Consider the following 20,506-nt stretch of genomic DNA (forward strand, 5'->3'; position numbering starts at 1 on the left):
TTATTAATTAAAGTTTACATTTCATTTCACACCTTCTTTGTATCCATACAAAATAGTGATAATTCAATAATAGTGATTCAATTTTATTCATAAAAGTATGCATAAGTAGATTTTATCATACAAAAGATAGAAAATTAAAAAAAAAAATTCTTCCTCAAAAATATAATATTTTTAATGCAATTTAATATTTTTGGTTGCAAAAATCTATTACGGCTCAGTCTCAGGCCGAATATTATATTTCCTTTTCTTCTGGATCAATCATTTCATCAATGTTTTTTTATGACGTCACGTTAAACTATCGTCCGTAAACCGACTTTATGGACAACTTTTTTTTTATTAGAAATGCTGGAAAGTTTAGCTGTTCGAACTCTTTAGGGTGCGTTCTCACTGAAGCGTGTTCCATTTTATTTCTCCAGGAGACACGTGTGCTCGCACCACAAGGATGTCTCCCAGACTGTGGCCAGGCGGCAGCCGTACAGCAAGCGCTCCTACAAGACCTACACGCAGCCCTGTGAGAACAACCAAGTGTGCCACGCAGTCAGGTGAGTGCTGCCGTTCACCGGCCCCCACGCAGTCAGGTCAGTGCTGCCGTTCACTGGCCCCCACGCAGTCAGGTCAGTGCTACCGTTCACTGCCCACCACGCAGTCAGGTCGGTGCTGCCGTTCACTGGCCCCCACGCAGTCACTTTCGGTGCTGCCGTTCACCGGCCCCCACGAAGTCAGGTCGGTGCTGCCGTTCACTGGCCCCCACGCAGTCAGGTCAGTGCTGCCGTTCACCGGCCCCCACGCAGTCAGGTCAGTTCTGCCGTTCACTGCCCACCACGCAGTCAGGTCGGTGCTGCCGTTCACTGGCCCCCACGCAGTCAGGTCGGTGCTGCCGTTCACTGCCCACCACGCAGTCAGGTCGGTGCTGCCGTTCACTGCCCACCACGCAGTCAGGTCGGTGCTGCTGTTCACCGGCCCCCACGCAGTCAGGTCAGTGCTGCCGTTCACTGCCCACCACGCAGTCAGGTCGGTGCTGCTGTTCACCGGCCCCCACGCAGTCAGGTCAGTGCTGCCGTTCACTGGCCCCCACGCAGTCAGGTCGGTGCTGCCTTTCACCGGCCCCCACGCAGTCAGGTCAGTGCTGCCGTTCACTGGCCCCCACGCAGTCAGGTCTGTGCTGCCGTTCACTGCCCACCACGCAGTCAGGTCGGTGCTGCCGTTCACTGGCCCCCACGCAGTCAGGTCGGTGCTGCCGTTCACCGGCCCCCACGCAGTCAGGTCAGTGCTGCCGTTCACTGGTACCCACGCAGTCAGGTCGGTGCTACCGTTCACTGGCCCCCACGCAGTCAGGTCAGTTCTGCCGTTCACTGGCCCCCACGCAGTCAGGTCAGTGCTGCCGTTCACTGGTACCCACGCAGTCAGGTCGGTGCTACCGTTCACTGGCCCCCACGCAGTCAGGTCAGTTCTGCCGTTCACTGGCCCCCACGCAGTCAGGTCGGTGCTGCCGTTCACCGGCCCCCACGCAGTCAGGTCAGTGCTGCCGTTCACCGGCCCCCACGCAGTCAGGTCAGTGCTGCCGTTCACTGGCCCCCACGCAGTCAGGTCAGTGCTACCGTTCACTGCCCACCACGCAGTCAGGTCGGTGCTGCCGTTCACTGGCCCCCACGCAGTCAGGTCGGTGCTGCCGTTCACCGGCCCCCACGAAGTCAGGTCGGTGCTGCCGTTCACCGGCCCCCACGCAGTCAGGTCAGTGCTGCCGTTCATTGGTACCCACGCAGTCAGGTCAGTGCTGCCGTTCACTGCCCACCACGCAGTCAGGTCGGTGCTGCTGTTCACCGGCCCCCACGCAGTCAGGTCAGTGCTGCCGTTCACTGCCCACCACGCAGTCAGGTCGGTGCTGCTGTTCACCGGCCCCCACGCAGTCAGGTCAGTGCTGCCGTTCACTGGCCCCCACGCAGTCAGGTCGGTGCTGCCTTTCACCGGCCCCCACGCAGTCAGGTCAGTGCTGCCGTTCACCGGCCCCCACGCAGTCAGGTCTGTGCTGCCGTTCACTAGCTCTTGTACGGTGGCCGTTCATGATCATGGCGAATTAGAGCGTTCCAGGCGGTAGTCATTCTGAACCCAACTTGCCTGTTGATTCCATTGACGTGGTTGCACCAGTCGGTCGAGTGCAGTCGGATGCAGCGCGGTAGGCAGTAAGGGCCAGTGTCGTGTGCGCCGTGTTCGCAGGGCGGTGTACCACACGGCGTACAGGACTGTGTACGACACGCAGCCGACCCGACAGACGTCCTACCACTGCTGTCCCGGCTGGACGCAGCTCAGCAAGTTCAACACGGGCTGCATGATAGGTACGGTTTCACTGCACCACTCGCATCCGAACCTTCTGTTACACTGTAATTTTTTTTGACGTGACAACGTCTAATAAATCGATTAACGCCGCCTGCACGCACGAAAAAATGTCCCGTTACGCACATTGTCCCGTTACGCTGTGTCCCGTTACGCTCATTGTACGCTGCGCCGCATCTATCTCTCTTCCACTCGATTGGAACAACCATCGATTTTTCTTTTTCGAGGCGTATTAAACATGAAACACTCCCATTCGTTTCCTACTCTTCCTATCATCGTCCTATCTTTAACAGAATAACACAGATTGGAAGAAGTTAAGTAGCAAACATGTATAAAAGTTATAGTTAAAATAATCTCTTCGTTTGAATTAATGAGTGGCAATAAAAGTAAATTTATCAATTAAATTGTAGATTTCATTTCACTCGTTCTTTGTATCCATACAAAATAGTGATAATTCTATAAAAATTATTCATTTTTATTCATAAAAGTATGCAATTTTTTCATCAATGTTTTGTTATGACGTTGTCACGTTAAACTATCGTCCGTAAACCGACTTTACAGACAACCAATTTTTTTTTTTGTAAATGGAACAGAAATATTCGCGTAAGTTTGTATATTTACATTTGAAAAAAAAACTGTACTTATCACTACAAAACTTGTGTTCGCAGTAAGTCTAGATTTGGATTATCATAGACATAATAAAACAAAATAAAGTTAAATTAATTAATATTCGTTTTTCTTTTTCGTGGTTTTAAAAAAATATATGCTTGAATGAAGCGTCAATAAAAATGCGACAAATTTCGTACGAAAAAGTAATTAATATATGCAAAAAAATGGCCATGTGTTGTACAAAGTTACAAATTCATTTTTGTAGTATCACAAACTATTTCTTGACTATTTGTTTACGAAGGAATATTTTATAAAAGTACAGAATTTTTTTTTCTCTTCTGTGTATCTAACCAGACATGAAACACAGATGCTTCATTTTGATGATTCTATTAATGTGATTTCGACACACCTGTCATGACCCTTAACCAATTAGAAACAAATACAAGAATTTGTTATTAAATCACTTGGATACCTGCTAAAGGATGTAACATTGTAATCAACCAATGAGAGTTCTAAAAATAATGCTATATTTTGTGTAGGCAAGTCGAGTCTAGCTTGGAGTGATTAAAAATTAGCAAAAAAAAATAATCGTGGCTCTACCAAAAAGGTATGCCAAGCACCAGGGGTTTCTTCATTGTGATTGGTGGACGTCTCCAAGGTAATACCGGAGCGCATCGTTTGGCCTAAAATATTTGGACTAAAACTGTTTCAGAACATTCACTTGGCCTAAACTTTTTTACCTAAAGTCATTAGGCCTAAAATTATTTGGCCTAAAGACGTTTGGCCTAGACATATTTGGCCTAAAACCATTTGACATAAATTTGTTTTGCCTAAAGTCATTTGACCTAAACTAGTTTTACCTAAATTCGTTTGGCATAAAGTTATTTGGCCTAAAGTCATTTGACCTAGAATTATTTCGCCTAAAGTCATTTGGCATTAAGATATTTTATCTAAAGTCATTTGACCTAATATTGTTTGGCATAAAGTCACATGGCCTAAAATTATTTAGCCTAATTTAAGGCCAAATTATTTTAGGCCTACTGGCGGGTACCCGGTAATGCACAGCCCTATTCTGCAGGGGCCATTCAGGACGCGTTTGTTTTCGTGCAGAATTGTTGTGATTGGTGGGCTGACAGCGGTCGTGCGTCTTAAGGAAACTGGGCCAACTCACGTAACACAGTGTTAACACTCAGCTAGTCTCGAGTTCCTGTGCATTTCCCTGCACAGACGGTACAAAATATTCCCCTGTTAGGTTAAGTATTAGTAGGGGCATGCAAATTTCGCGAAAAGATTTCGAGACTAGATCAAAGTTAAAACACTATAGCATCGTCTGTGTTTCGTGATTGGGTGAGTTTCTCCCAGGTACATATCGAGTGTAACAACGCCAATCACAGTGATTCAGTGCGGAAGTAAAAGCGTCCTGAGTGGCTCGGCCAAATAAGGCAAAGGCCGCCAATCGCAAGGAAGAGACCACAGGTGCGGGTATACCTTGTTGCAGTCTAATAAGTGTTCAGATCTTTTCGCGAAAATTGCCTGCCCCTAAGTATTAGCCATTAGAAACATAATATATATATAGCCTATTGATTTTTGGATTCATATTGAAAACAATGAAAGTTTAAATTTTTCACAACAAAATCGGACAAACCTTAAAACTACAAAATCTATTATTATTATTTTTAGTTTCTGCATGTAAATTACTGAATTTTATATTTAACATTAATATTAACATTAACATTAAGCATACATAAATCATACATATATACATATAGGTAAATATATATGATTTATGTATGCTTGATGTGAATTTTAATGTTAAATATAAACTTCAGTTGTTTACATACATAAAGAAAAAACAATAGATTTTGTAGTTTTAAGTTTTGTCCGATTTTGTTGTGAAAATTTAAACTCTCATTGTTTTCAGTATGAATCCAAATATTTAATAGGCTATGCAATGCTAGAGAGCTTACGTTCCTCCGGTAGGTGCATGGTAGTATATATAAAGACAGCTTTTATTTACTTTAGTTTTTATTGCTTAAAAACGTTCACTTGGGTTTAAATATTTTCGTTCAAATCAAATATATATCAATGTTTTATAAAAAGTTTAATGATGTATGGGTTGAAATAACTAATAGCCTAAATTTATTTATGTAGGTGACTCTTGTTGAATTTCGTGTTTCAGTTTGGATTTCAGTGTTATGCCGTGCATCGACTTCCATTTCGGTGTTATTTCAGTTTTGCTACCATTCGTATAATCCCACATCCTGTATTGAATAACGTGGCTCAGCTTTGAACTGCGTGTACTTATGTGTTTAGGTGGATAAGGGAGGATTACTCGCTTGAACTTCCCTTTTCTTTAACACTCTTTCCTGTCCGTGATTATAATTTAATCCATAGTAGTAGTGTATACATTTTCCTCCTGTGCCTTGGTTCTGGGTGTTGAGGCGGCGTTGGGGTCCGCCATATTGGATTGTGACGTCATGGCGGCCATCTTGGATTATCTTGATCTTTACATTTGACCTTGACAATTATTGACCTAGGCATTTGATATTGATAATTGACTTGGCCTTTAATTTTGACCTTTGAACTATACTATTAACCCGGCCGCCATCTTGGATGTTCATGAAGTCATCGCTCCACTTTCCGTTACGGTTGCCATCTTGGATTCTTAAGTCTTGCATTTTTCATTGTGTTAAAGTGTATCCAGCTGTATGCTATGGGAGAAGTTTACAATAAATAATGGCAAGAATATTTCTGAGGGCAGTAGTTAGGTAATTGATGTTCACACTCCAACATACCCAACCAGCAAAAGAGATATCCATTCCACTCGGGGATACAACAAACATAGCTGTAAAGGCTTCAGTCAGGGAAGCATATAGCCTTCACTAACCCAGGGCCCTCCCAAACAAATACACTTATTTATAGTTAGGTTAGGAATAAAAATAAAATAGCCAGTCATGGGGACTGTCAACACAAGTGAAAACTTAAATCTTTGTTTTTAAATGTGTAAAATGACATCAATTCTACGTCAAATGTACGTAAGAAAATGATTTTGGTATTATATCAGTACGATGTCAGCATGATATAATTTAACCTTACATCATTTTTTAGTCACAACAGATGTCAGTGGTATGTAAAAATTACGTAAAAAAAATTCATTACCTAGCTTATGACTTACCAGTGATGTCAGACCTAGGTCATGTATTCAGGTGGTCAAATTAACTTCACTTACTGCTACTACAGCATGTCGGTGATGCGAACTCACAAAATTTTTACCCATCCAAAAAAAGAGTCCAACACGCAAATGATGCAGTCGAGTATATACAATGAATTAGTGTATATATGCGTATACAAGTATAAAGGCCGCTGCGATTCGCCAGTCTGGCGCAACACGTCACTAGCATGTCGGTGACGCGAACCCATAAGTTTTGCCCCTACCAAAAATCCCTCAACGCGGCTAAAGAAGTTTTCACTTCAAAACTTTAACATGGCAGTGGCAGGGTGAACTCGTGAACAAAAGGGGTCTTAGGTCGGGGCAATTGAAATGCTGCCTCTTGGAAGGGCAGCCCTTCAGGATTTTTCTGACAGTGGTTTGTTTGTACAGCGACTGTAAGGGCAGCCCATCCAATTTCTGAAAAGATGTTTCTTTAAGTGTTTAAATAATCCTGAAAACTTGCCCATTGGAAAGGCAGCCCATCAGGATTTTTCTGACAGTAGTGTTTTTGAAAGGTTGTCTGAATTGTTACCCCTTGGATGGGAAGCCCTTTAGTATTTTTCTGACAGTAGTTAGTTTGTAAAGCGACTGGAAGGGCAGCCCTTCAAGTATCTTAAAATTTGTCTATTTTCGTAATTTTATAATCCTGAAAACTTGCCCCTTGTAAGGGCAGCCCATCAGAATATCATTAACAGTGGTGTTTTGGAAAGGTTGTCTGAATTGTTGCTCCTTGGAAGGGCAGCCTATCAGGATTTTTCTGACAGTGGTTAGTTTGTAAAGTGACCTAACCTAACCTAACCTAACCTAAACTAACCACTGTCAGAAAAATCCTGAAGGGCTGCCCTTCCAAGGGGCAACAATTCAGCTCCCCCCTTAGGTCTGTGGACGTCAGGTGTAACGTCCTTGTCTCCAGCAGCCGTCTGCGCGGTGACATGCGGTAATGGGGGATCATGCGTCAAGCCAGACACCTGTGCCTGTCCGCCGGGATACACTGGCGCCTCCTGTGAGACAGGTGAGACACGTCCTGCAACTGTCTCGACAGCTCTCATCAGGCAGGGCTGCCAGACGGTATAATTGTATACAAAATGTGTATAATATGGGTACACCATTTATTTATTTATTTATTTATTTGTTGTATAGGCATCTTTTACAGTCAGCTGTGAATGCCTTGAATTTTATTTTTTATATCAGCGCGCTCGCGTTCCTCCTTTTTCAACCAGCAGTGTAGAGAGCGATGTTGAGATAGTCCAAGTATTTCCCGCATAGATAGCGCTACCTGTTATAAATTTCATATTTTGTTCAGATATTTGGCGTATTCCAAATGGAAAAAAAAACTGTTTAAAGGAACGGTAATACTCACTCTTTATGGTGTGAGGTTTTCAACAGTTAGTTATATTTATTGTTTATTAATCATTATTGATTGATAAATAATTATTGATATCCTGAGACCTGAGTAGGTATTTAGACGTGAGTAATAATTTTGTTAGTTTGTGTTTATTAAATTATTTTTATTTCAAACAAATTTCTATTAATACAAAAAAGGTTATGATTTTTAAATACTTTAAATTAAATGAAATAAAAAACACGCACTATGCTATTTTAGAAAATGATCTTTTTTCTCTCTTTCTCGCTCTCTGGCGATTTATTCAGTACGATGTACTTTTGAGTCAAGGCTTGAATTGCCAAAGAAGTTCCATTTCTATCAAGTGTACTGAGTAACACGCACTCTTTTTTTCTTTCTTTTGTGGACACCGTGTACAATGCGACGCGATTCATCCTTGGAAGCCAAGATGGTTTAACCCAACAACAGTTTGAACTGAGATGAAGTGGTCCTACTTGTTTCGCTGTGCCTGCCGCAGGGTCGCTGTCATGACTTAGAAACACTCAACTCAGAAACACTCGACTTAGAAACACGTAAGATAAAACTTTTTTTAAGTTATGTCTGTTCTAAGCTGTGTGTTTCTAATAACAGTTCTAAGTAGTGTGTTTCTAAGCTGTGTTGTATCTAAGTTGTGTGTTTCTAAGTTGATATAGATCTGATTTATGATTTTCTAAGTTCGTGTTTCAGAGTTATGACAGTATTAAGCTGTGTTCTTTTAAGTTATTATCGTTATAACTTATGACAGTTGCCAGTTATGTGGATTTTTTCTATAATTCTAAGTTCTGCCTGTTCTAATTTGTGTGTTTCTTAGTTACGGTGATTCTAATTTGTGTTCCTAAGTAACATTTTTCTAAGTTCTAAATAGTGTGTTTCTAAGCTGTGATAGTTCTAAGGTTAATATTTTATTTTATTTATAAAACTTTCGCCACATGCCTATGAATGGCAGTAAAACCTTTGGTAGTAAGCATGAACACATGAAAACAGAAACACAACAAAGTTATAACAAACTATCATAAACATAATGAGAAAATACTAATGTTGTGATAGTTCTGATTAATGATTTTCTAAGTTCGTGTTTCTGAGTTATGATAGTTTTAAGTTGTGTGGATTTTTTTTCGTCGAGATTTCTACGTTGTGCCTGTTCTGAGTGATGTGTTTCTGAGTTGTGTGTTTCTGAGACGTGTGTTTCTGAGTAGTGTGTTTCTAAGTGATGTGTTTCGGAGTGGTGTGTTCCTGAGTTATGTGTTTCTGAGTAGTGTGTTTCTAAGTGATGTGTTTCTGAGTAGTGTGTTTCTAAGTGATGTGTTTCTGAGCATTGTGTTTCTAAGTGATGTGTTCTGAGTAGTGTGTTTCTGAGTTATGTGTTTCTGAGTCGTGTGTTTCTAAGTGATGTGTTTCTGAGTAGTGTGTTTGTGAGTTATGTGTTTCTGAGTAGTGTGTTTCTGAGTAGTGTGTTTATGAGTGATGTGTTTCTGAGTTGTGTTTTTCTGAGACATGTGTTTCTGAGTCGTGTGTTTCTAAGTGATGTGTTTCTGAGTAGTGTGTTTGTGAGTTATGTGTTTCTGAGTAGTGTGTTTCTGAGTAGTGTGTTTCTGAGTGATGTGTTTCTGAGTTGTGTTTTTCTGAGACATGTGTTTCTGAGTCGTGTGTTTCTAAGTGATGTGTTTCTGAGTAGTGTGTTTGTGAGTTATGTGTTTCTGAGTAGTGTGTTTCTGAGTAGTGTGTTTCTAAGTGATGTGTTTCTGAGTGGTGTGTTCCTGAGTTATGTGTTTCTGAGAAGTGTGTTTCTAAGTGATGTGTTTCTGAGTTACCTATGTGTTTCTAAGTGATGTGTTTGAGTAGTGTGTTTCTGAGTGCAGACATCGACGAGTGCGAGAGCAAGCCGTGCGACCAGAAGTGCAGCAACACCCCGGGCAGCTTCCAGTGCCACTGCAGGGAGGGCTTCACCTTACTGGCCGACGGCCGGTCCTGTCGCAGCGAAGGTGCGTGTCGCGCGGCGCGGGGCGGGGCGATAGGGGCGACTCTCGCCTGTGTTCGCCAGCAAACCGGCCGTGAACCTGCCGGAGGGTAGTCCGAGGAGACGAGGACATCCAGTGGAGTGACTCTGAAGAGTGGCGGCCAGGGTGTCCACAAGGAAAAAAATATTTCGTACCAACTTAGGCGAGAAAATGTACTAGATTTGAAAAAAAAAAAGTACTAAATTATAATTTGTTATGGTTTTAACAATTTAGGAAGTTATTATGATATTGCAATGCTCTAACTTAAATATACCTATCACACCAAACACACACATACATTCCATAGTTTTAAAAAAAAATTACGATTAATAATAAAACATATTGGAGTTACTGTAATAATATTATATTAAAGAAAAAAGTACTATATCTGTACTTGACCACTAAAAAACTTATGAAAGTACTAGATCTAGTACGAAAGTACTAACTGTGGACAACCTGGTGGCGGTCGGCTAGCTTGTTGGCGAGGGAAGCCTTCTTTTCACAGACGAGAGACCCACAACCCGAAGTTCCCCGAAGTTCATGCTCGCTTTTATTTTCCCCCTCTATCTTTAATGTAGCTATCCTAACCAAATCAACCGTCCACAATGTTTTAAAGTATTTGTAATGTAGCTAACCTAACCTTATTTGACCATTATTATCCTTTTATCAACACATTTACAATGAACCAAAAAAAAACCCGAAGATGCACGATCTGGCGTTTGGCTCTCTCGTCTGTGAAAAGAAAGTTTCCCTGTTGGCGAACGGTCTCATGCCGTGCAGACGCCAAGTTGGTGGTAGTAGTACGGGAACGATCCATGAAAGTGATTGGTTCCCCGCTGAGGTTTCCTCCCAAGGCCCAGGATTCTGATTGGGTAAGACCTTTGAATATATATAGTGTATAGAAGTCGCGAGTGGATAGGATTTACTCTACGTATTTCAGAAGCGTATGACGATCAGCTTGGGAACTTCACCGCTGCAGTGCGCTGCCCTAACGCCCTGTATCGTCTTAGTTGTTATTTACACGTTAGAGCGCAGCACTGTCGCCCGCTGTCATTCCCCCGCACACCTCATCCATCATTCACTGCAGCTCAACGTCGTTCAGCAGGAGGGGGAAGGGGTGTTTGAAGAGTTCGACACTTGTCCGCTAGGGACCACCACAAGTTGATGCCCTAGAGATGGTGGCGATTGCGGCGGTGAATTAACCAACTACCTCAAATCGTATTAGAAATTTTAACCTGGGCTGGCGACTTCTATACAGTATATATGTTCAAAGGTACGACTCGTACATGGTGGTGGTGGTGCTCCGATCGCTTGGAGCAGACTCCAAGGGTTCTTCTAGTCCGATGCGGAGTCGACGTGGTGAGCGACGACACAGCTCCGGTACTAGCCTGGACAGCTGGCAGAGGTTTGGATAGGCCTCCACCGGACCACGGGTTCACTGGGTGTTTTGAGGAGCAAGAGTTCACAGAGCCAGCTAAATTTAATTCTGTAAATTATTAATAATTGTTTTCTATTTAACCTACTTTTTATTATTGTAATTTTCTGATAATTATAATATATATTTTTTAATTTATTTTTGGCTTGATTATGCATGTTTTAAGACACGCGTAAGTTAGGTAACGTAAATTTAAGTAACGTATATTTTGTGTTAACCTTTTTGTATGAACTGTAAAACAGCAACTACGAAATTTTTTTATTTCCCATTGTTTTTTTAAGCTTTTTAGAGTTTTTTTCTCACACTCTCAAATTTAATCTACGCCACCAACACAACCTCTGTTTTTATTTAGTTTACAGTTGTTCCTTTTCTGTAGAGATTTTTTTAAGGATTAATAGTTTTTTAAATATAAAAAAAAACTAAATTTTAGGATTTAAATAGTTTTGCACACCATATTGGGAGCAAAGACTGTTATCTTTTCTTCGGGTACAAAGGATGTGTACCACCCCAAAGGACAGAGGCGGAGTATTGTAGTGCGACAATGGCAGACGTACGAGAAGGACAAAGACTGACAGATTAAGGTGGCATGTAATAAGCAGTCTTTTTTCGAAGTATTAGGTGACATATGATATGACACTGTGCGCCTGAATGATCTAGATTTCATTAACGTAGTTCTTGAATCCATTCAATCTTTTTTGTGTGTGGAAGTTTGTACAGCTTTATTTGACAATCAATTTTAAACAGGAAACACGTGATATACAAAGTTTTTTTTTTTCCTTCTCATCTTATATTTTCCAGGAATTAATTATAGAAGAATTGCCCAAAATGTGTACTTTAATTTTTTATTCAGGGGTACATTCTTATGCCTTAATGTTACGAACTATAACCTTGCTTATAAACAGATGTCTGTGAATTATTCGTATGTGTGATTCTATGTTAAGTTTAAAAAAAAATTTTTTTTTTTAATTTTCAATTTTTTTTAATTTGTTTAATTTTTGATTTTATAAAGAAATTTAAGTAATGAATAAGCAACTTCATATTTAAAAATGGATAGCTAATAATTTTCTAAAGGACATTTAAAATATAGTATATCATTATTTAGGCTTATAGACATAATTATTCTGGTTTCAGGCAGGATAGCAACTGAAGCCAAAGATCTCAATGAAGTGGAAATTTTGGCCAAACGAGTTCAGAAACTTGAACAGGTAACTAATACTAAATAAATTAAAATAAAACTCTCAAATGTATATACACAAGCATATTAAACATTTGTTCGTTCAAATAATTGTGATAATTGACTTTATCAATGGCAGCAGCAAGGGATTTTTAGGTATTTAATTTTTTTAAACTTTATATTACATATAAATAATGGTATATTAAGAGTAGCATTTAATAGGGTTTATGTTAATGAAAAAGTGCTGCGACACTTCAAATCCACTATTCTTTCACTAGTTGATATATACTTGACAATATAACAAAAATATATTTGTAGATTATTGAAAGTATTTAATTTTTATATCCAGCTGTCGATAAATTTTTAATTTATTAATGAAAAACTTTCATTTTTAATAGTAAATATAAGTGTTTGCTGTAGTTCTTGCATGATGAACTTCTTTATTTATCACTATCATTAAACGAAATTTCAAACGTGGGCTTAAAATAAACTTTCTCATTCAAATGCATACTTTTCTTCTTACAGTTATTTTTAAATTATCATTACCATTGTTCTAAAAGCAGGTGTTGGCCATTTGCATGATTATGGATCATATATAAATAAAATAAACAATAATCTCTTTGGAAGCCACATTGAAATAATTCATTTGACTGAATTTTCAAACGTGTCCTGTACATTCTACCCTAGGGTGTCGCACTGGAATTTAGACTCTGGTCTTCACGTGTGTGCCAACAAAATCGGCGACCCGAAGTTCGTAGCCCCTCCTTTCTTTCGAGCTCGCCGATTCCAGTGGACTCAAGTTGAAGTTCAAGAGGCCCAAAAACCACGAAGCAGCTGAAAACCGAAAGTCCTATACACCACAGGCCAACAAGTCCTGCCCTTGACCAAGCAAGCAAATTGTGGTCGGAAAAAACTAACTGTTTTGTGGGGTTGCGCATAAACGGTGCTTGTTAAGTCTACAAACTTCAGTTTCCAGAAGCCTTTTGCCAACTTTCGTTTTTGATTATTGTCGCTCGACTTCAGTTTGTGAATGCACCTTTAAGGGGAATTCTAAAACTTTGTCGGAAAATATTTTTTTCGATTAGACAAACCATTGATGCAAGGAGTTGAAAAAATAAAGAGATATAAAATTTAAAAAAAAAAATGTTTGTCTGTAAAGTCGGTTTACGGACGATAGTTTAACGTGAAAACGTCATAACAAAACATTGATGAAATAATTTCATACTTTTATGAATAAAATTTAATTATTTTTATTGAATTATCACTATTTTGTATGGATACAAAGAAGGAGTGAAATGAAATCTACAATTATTTAATTGATAAATTTACTTTTATTTGCACTCATTAATTCAAATATGTTTATTACTTTAACGAAGAGATTATTTTAACTATAACTTTTATACATGTTTGCTATTTAACTTCTTACAATCTGTTATATTCTGTTAAGGATAGACGATGATAGGAAAAGTAGGAAACGAACGGGAGTGTTTCAAGTTTAATGTGCCTCGAAAAAGTCAAAACGATGGTTGTTCCAATCGAGTGGAAGAGAGATAGATGCGGTGCAAGCGTACAATGAGCGTAACGGGACACAGCGTAACGGGACACTTTTTCGTGAGTGCAGCCGGAGTTAATCGATTGATTATACGTTGTCACGTCAAAGAAAATCATATTGTACGTACCATGTACACTGTTAAACCCGTTCGACGTGAAAGACAGGCCACAGATCTCTTGATCAACCACCAGCATGTCCGCCCCCAGTCACACTCGGTCCAATTAGTGTGAACAAGTGTTCAGTAGTATTCGCACCCAAGCACCAGCGAAACACAACGGCTGCTCGGAGGTCTGAATTCAGTAGTCGGGAAGAAAAACTGTCAACAGTCGGTCGCACGTACACACTGCCGCATCAAAGCCCGCCTCAAACAAACCACCACTGATTTTTTTTCCCGTCACGCGCTCAAGCTCATATGCCCTCTGCACTTCCCTTCAATCTTTCTACTCGCTCAGCGAGTAAAATTTGACACATCGACGGCGAGCATTGTTACGACTTCTGGTGCTACTGGGGCATCTCCCACAGGGCCCAAAACTGCAGCACGATTTGGCACTTCAAGTCGCTGACGGTTACCTTCTTCACTTTGCCAGTCTCAACAGCAACAACACTCCGGGATCCCTGGTCGACGACAGGGCTAAGTCCGATTCCAGAGTAGAGTTAAGGTTCCTGTTACCAGTCACAGGGACTAAGTACAACACTGGCGATAGTGCGTAGTCGGGAATAGTGACGTTCTTCAGGCGGTGTGGGCAGGGCGGCGGCAGGATGAAATTCCTGAAGACGTGGTACTCCCATTCCTTGGCCGTGCGGTTAGCATCGCTGACTACCAATTCTGCCTGATCTGCCGAAGTCAGGGGTGTATATATACCCTCTGGTGCACTTCCCCTTTGTTCGCGAACGAACCAGAATGTCAGAGTTGCCCCTACTTCCGCGGAGAAGAAAGGAGGGTTGGTTATCACATGACCAGTAACGTTGCCACCCCGACCATTCCATTGTGTCAGCCAAAACGCGCGAAACTGTCGAGAAGACTTGCCGGGAGGACAGGCCAACCGCAACACGCAGATGTTCCACGGGAGGACGACCATCCAGGGGCAAACAAAAATCCAGTAAAGGGGAAAAAAACCTTACTTTGTGGGCTGCTAATAGCAACCGCACTCTTCATCATCACTATGCCTCGTGTGTGCCTCACTTGACATAACCTCTGTGGCCACACCTGTACCACCTAGGAGCCACCTCAGTGCCTTCTCTGTACCACCACTGTACTATCTCTATACCTCCTCTGTGTCATCTATATGCCTCGTGTGTGCCACATACCATAATACCGAAGCGTTGTAAACAGAAGAAACACATTCAAGACGTTACTCATTTGATACTGGAGTGATGCACCATCAAAGTTGGTTGAATAGCGCTCTGATAGCATTCTGGTGATTGAAACCAATTTTAGTCTCATTGCAGTAAATTTGTTAAATTTGTGCAAGTTACCACAGCCCAATTATTGCTCATAAACCGGGCTATCTGCGTGTTAAGACAAACCTTATTTTGAATTATTAATTTCGTAGGATTAGATATTTTCGGTTTTGGCGCTAGCTGAGTTTGTTTTCTGTACCGCTTAGCGTATTTGTTAGAAAATAAGCAGACCTTAAATATAGGGCACGTACTCTTTCAGCACCTTAGCACTAATTGATGTTTATTTAAAGTCCAGTTTTAAATAGTAAGTGATGAAATATGTATGGACATTTGTTATTTATCGGTTTTATGTATGTACTTAAAAAATATTTTTATTGCATTTTTGAAAAAATAATAAAATTAATGCATTAAAAAAGGGAACTTGTAACTTTTCTTTAATTACTTTTCTCATCATAATAATATTTAAATTTACAAACATTTTACAATTCTTTGTAGCTTTACATGTTCATGTATATTAGGTTTAGTTGCATATTTATGGTTGAGATAATAAAATGACATTAGGTTTTAATGCCGTCAAAATCTTCAAAAAGGGCGTGTCTTGTGTTTAGACCTATTCTGTGTAGGGTAAAGACACAGAAATATAGAATTAGGTTCAGAAAAGTACAGTGGAAAAAGATATAACCGATTTTAAACAAATAAATTGTGATTCTTGTTATATATATTTTCTACCAACGGCTTATCAGAGAAATTATGCAAAACAGTTCAAGGCAACCTATTAAAAACATTCTAAAGAATTATTTTTAAAATTACCTACTTTAATTGAACGGTTTTAATTACTTCTTTTACGCAGACTATTAAAATGAAGCGTTAATGCAAGTGTTGTGTTTACAGGAGACAGACACAGAAACATCGTCCGAAACAGTCTCAGAACTGCACAAGAAGATAGAAACGATCACAGACAGAGTTCGGATTCTCAAGAACCAACTGAACAGTATTGTAAGCAGATTAGGTTAAAGTTTATTTATTTCTGTGCATGAGAGAAAATCATTTCAAAATTTTACGTAAATATTAATAAAATTTATGAATTTGTGAGTTTTTCTAAAGTAATGCTTAATTTCATTAAATATATAATATGTGTTTATATCTCAAACGTAATGTTAATCATGCATTAAACATATTTTCAGTAGATTTCTAGTTATGTTTTTGTATTATTCAAAATAATAGTTTGTTGAACACAGTGTTTTATTTGTTGTGTACTTTGCAATATGACATTTAACGTAACATCCCATTGTACATGGTAACGGCTCTAACAGATAACAGATGCATTTCAGGACAAATTTTCTCACATTTCTGATCCCTCTATACTTCCTGTAGGCATGTATATCCCTATAGTGTTGACGTATATTCCAAATACATGCATGCTTTTTAGTAGAACAAAATATTTAAAAAATATATCTCATGAAAATTAATTAATTGAAACTGGAATTACAATATCCCGTCACGGCTTGGCCAACATACGTTACGTCAAGCAAATTTTAACACTCCAAACGTATGTCGAAACATTTTTCCGTACCAGTATAACCAACAGCGTATGCTTTTTTTTATATGTTTATATGTCCTTAGTCCCTCGGAAGAATCTAGTGTTATTATTAAAATGTTTGTGCGTGAGTTTGAAAAGCTGCTATATTATTATGCGAAATGTAAAAACTTAACAGTTGAACGAACCAAGAAAAAAATAGTGCGTGGAGTCCCTCCGCGCGGAAGAAGTGAAACTTCGTAATGTGGAAATGAAAATAGGAAGGGGTAGAAATTGATTTTAGTGACATCATATTGTATCAAATCAAACTAAAAAAAAACAAGTAAATGAAATAATGAATACTATAAATTAAATAGAACAATAAAATAGAACAACAAGTACGTATTTCAGCTAATTTCACGACGCTCACACTGTTTACTTCGCTGCATAGCAAGAATACCACGCGCATGTGCTTGGAATATTGGACGCTACTCGTTGCTAACGCTCGCGCTGGCCTGGAACAGGTATACTACGCGCATGCGTTCGAGTGCCACGCATTCACTCTCGCTCTGTCTCTTTCTATTCCCCCTCCCCAGCAGCGTTGAACGTTTAACGCAACAGTGCTTTCATGGTAGCGTTAAACGTTTAACGCAACCTTGTTGCAAGTCGCATTAGAAGTTTCACTTCAAAAATCTCCACATGATTGTATTCGGATTCCGAATATTTGGTTCCGCCAGATATTTATTTTTCGTCAAAAAAATATGAGTTTGCCAGACATTTTAAGGTCGGATGAATGGGATTTTCTGGGCCATCTGATTGGCGGCAGCAGGTCACATGATTGACAGGCGGGTGACGGATTGACGGAGTGAAAGGGCTATTGTAATTATGGACTCTCAAAGAACCGTCGCATCCGTCGACAATCCGAGCGATTCAAGTCAATCAAATACTTTTCCATTTTGATGCTGCTAACTGACTAGAAGGCTTAAATAGTGGTGTAAAATTTGTCTTGTACAGGTACATTTGACTGGCGATCGTGAAAGATAAGCACGTAATAAATCATTTAACTACCCTATGATATTTATAAAAAATATTAAGATGTTAAAAATGGGTCTGTAATCAAGTTAAAAACATTTAAATTTAAGCAACTAATCATATAAACAAAACTTTAAAAAACTTTTTAAGATAGTAAAGTTGGCCGGCAATAGGTATCTTGCTAATATCCGTCCGTCCGGCCTTCGGAAGATAAAGCATCGGTAAAGCTAGACTCATAATTATCCGTTGCGTCCATCCGTCAGCCGTCCGTATGTCAACAATCCGAGCGATCTACAACCATTTTTTTTCCACTCGGATGCTGCCAACTTACTATTAAGGCTTAATTTTTAAAGAAAACTTAATCTTGTAAAGATTTACCAGTCCGACTTTCATGTGCTGTGAGCACATATATATTATTAAAACAACTCAAAAAAATACTTACTTACATACAATTTCGAGTTACCGTGCATTATTTATTACTTTTGTGTCTCACGAAATTTTCGATTTCTCGAGTATCAAACTTAAAACGTGTTCATAAGCAAGTTAAAAAAAAATGACACTGAAGGAGCTAAGCAAATAAACAAACCAAAAAAAAATATTTTAAAATAAAGAAAATATTTTTCAGACATTTGTGAGGTTATGATTTTCATACGTCCGTCCGTCGAAAATAAATGCTCGGCAAGGTGTTTTTACGGACGGACGGATGGAAATTTCCTGGGCCATCTGATTGGCTGACGGACGGATGAGACGGATCTTTGGCAGATTTAAATGCATTATTATAATTAGGATTTATGTATTTATATTATTTATAACATTAGTTAGTATTGATATTTTTTGATAGTTTTTTTATGTTACTTTTCTTTTTTTGTTTTGATGATTTTTGTTTGGGTTGGTGGTCGGTCAAAGTAGCTTGGCTTCTGGGTTGTAGCCGCGTCCTTGGGGAAATAATTAACCGACGTTTCGGTCGACATTGCAGTCGCCATCATCAGGGAGCAGTTACCTACAGTAGGTAAATACTCCCTGACGATGGCGACTGCAATGTTGACCGAAAAACGTCGCGGTGAATTATTCGGCCAAGGACGCGGCCACAACCCAGAAAAGCCAAAGCTACTTCAGACAATGGCCGCGAAAGCCTGTGCACAACAAGGTGGATGGCTACTTTATTTCGAACGTAGGTATTTTTAGGTTATGTTGGAAGTCGACTTGGGTATAGCCAGGGCCGGCGCGTCCATACAGGCGAACTAGACAACCGCCCAGGGCGCCAAGTAGCTGGGGGCGGCGCAGCACGACACATAACAGCTGACATAACATGTTTAACGATTATTGAAACTAGATGAAAACGGATTTTTGTAACAGTTTGAAATGTTTGTATTGATGTATTTAATTATTTAAAGTCCACAGTTTATGATTTGTAATAAGTAAAAAAGTAAAAAAAAAAAACACAAGCCTGCTTACATTTGATTGTTGACAAAATCTTAGGTTTACGTGATGTATTTTGAGGCAAGGAAAAATTTTATTGTGGGTGTCCGGCCGGGGGGGGGGGATGCATTAAGGTTTTTCGCCTAGGGCGCCGATTGACCTTGCACCGGCCCTGGGTATAGCCCCGAGTGCTCCGTGATTGGAGGAGGTTATGTTGTGTGGCAGGTGCGGGAACAAGATGAGCAGAGGCGGATGCTGGAGCTGTGGAGACGCTCGGAGCCCGCGATACAGCGCATCTCGCCGCTGTGCAAGCAGGTGTCCGTCATCCAAGAGCGCCTGGACCAGTGTGAGTGTCCGTGAAACTCGCGGCCTCCGCGTGGGAGACCTAAGATGCACAACTTTTTTTTTTCCTAACCTAACTAAAACTAAGTGTATTTTGGAGGGGTCCGGGTTAGGGAGGGACCTAGGTGCGTCTCAGGCCGAAGCCTATACGCCTAGTCATGCTGGGATCAGCCATGCAGGGAGATGGTCACATGCATCATGTGCTAGGAGGGGATTGGCCAGCCATGGCAGCGATTAGCGCCATGACTAACTCCCCTCACTCTTAAATCTAGACTATAACTAGAGATAGGTTGGGCCCAGGTAAAACCTGCACACACACAGGGAAAACCCTGGGCACATTCATGCGGGATGCAATTTGGCATGCATTACGTGAAGAAATTTACAGGAGACAGAGGATGGTCTGGATGAAAGATGCACATAAAGTACTGCCATTCCCTATTACACCCGAACAATTCATCTTCGGCCAACTTCGGCATTTGTTTTATTTTTTGCGCAGGAAAAATGAATTCAAATATTAAAAGTGGTCGGTTAGGTTAGCTACATTAAAACACTTTAAAACACTATGGACGGTTAGTTAGGTTAGTATAGCTACATTAAAATAAACAGAGAAATATAAATGTATATAAATATACCCGAGGTTGGCCGAAGGTGAATTGTTCGGGTGTAATCGGGCAGGGACAGAACTTTATGTGCATCTTAGGCTTCCCCCTCCACGTTCGATCACGAGCATCGGAGACGACAAACCCCCCTCCCCCCTCCTCCTCCTCTCCCATTTTCACAGTTCACGTGCTACATTATAATTGCATGCTTATTTCCTTACCTACACTCTTTTTAGAATGTTACTAGCTGACCCGGCAAACTTTGTTTTGCTATATAAATTATTTCTAGGGAATTTCTAGTGTAGAAAAAAAAAACTAACATATTGTAAGTGTGTAAGGATGTGCGGTATATGAGGATGTGGTGAAAGAGGCATGGAGTGCTGTGAACCATGACGGAATATAAAAATAACAAAGCACCAAAAATCAATTTTTATAATTTATTATTTTAAATTATATGTATATCAATAATAAATTACGATAGTGACAGTAACGATCGATATCAATCTC

At 40.1% G+C, this 20,506-nt stretch overlaps 1 protein-coding gene across 3 annotated transcripts in view; it reads left to right on the forward strand.

The window, feature by feature from the left end:
- Positions 1-20,506, forward strand: part of LOC134541322 (epidermal growth factor-like protein 7) — a 186,803-nt gene that overhangs the window by 160,739 nt on the left and 5,558 nt on the right. For 2 of the 3 annotated variants that reach the window (XM_063384727.1, XM_063384726.1), the window contains 7 exons: positions 417-542; positions 2,215-2,333; positions 7,065-7,163; positions 9,392-9,514; positions 12,096-12,169; positions 15,983-16,087; positions 19,284-19,404. In XM_063384727.1, the coding sequence (XP_063240797.1) occupies positions 417-542; positions 2,215-2,333; positions 7,065-7,163; positions 9,392-9,514; positions 12,096-12,169; positions 15,983-16,087; positions 19,284-19,404 (767 nt within the window). The remainder of the gene's footprint in view (positions 1-416; positions 543-2,214; positions 2,334-7,064; positions 7,164-9,391; positions 9,515-12,095; positions 12,170-15,982; positions 16,088-19,283; positions 19,405-20,506) is intronic. The other variant, XM_063384729.1, reaches the window with a different exon arrangement.

The sequence above is a fragment of the Bacillus rossius genome, chromosome 18 (genome assembly GCF_032445375.1).
Source record: "Bacillus rossius redtenbacheri isolate Brsri chromosome 18, Brsri_v3, whole genome shotgun sequence".
NCBI classification, from domain to species: Eukaryota; Metazoa; Arthropoda; class Insecta; order Phasmatodea; family Bacillidae; genus Bacillus; species Bacillus rossius.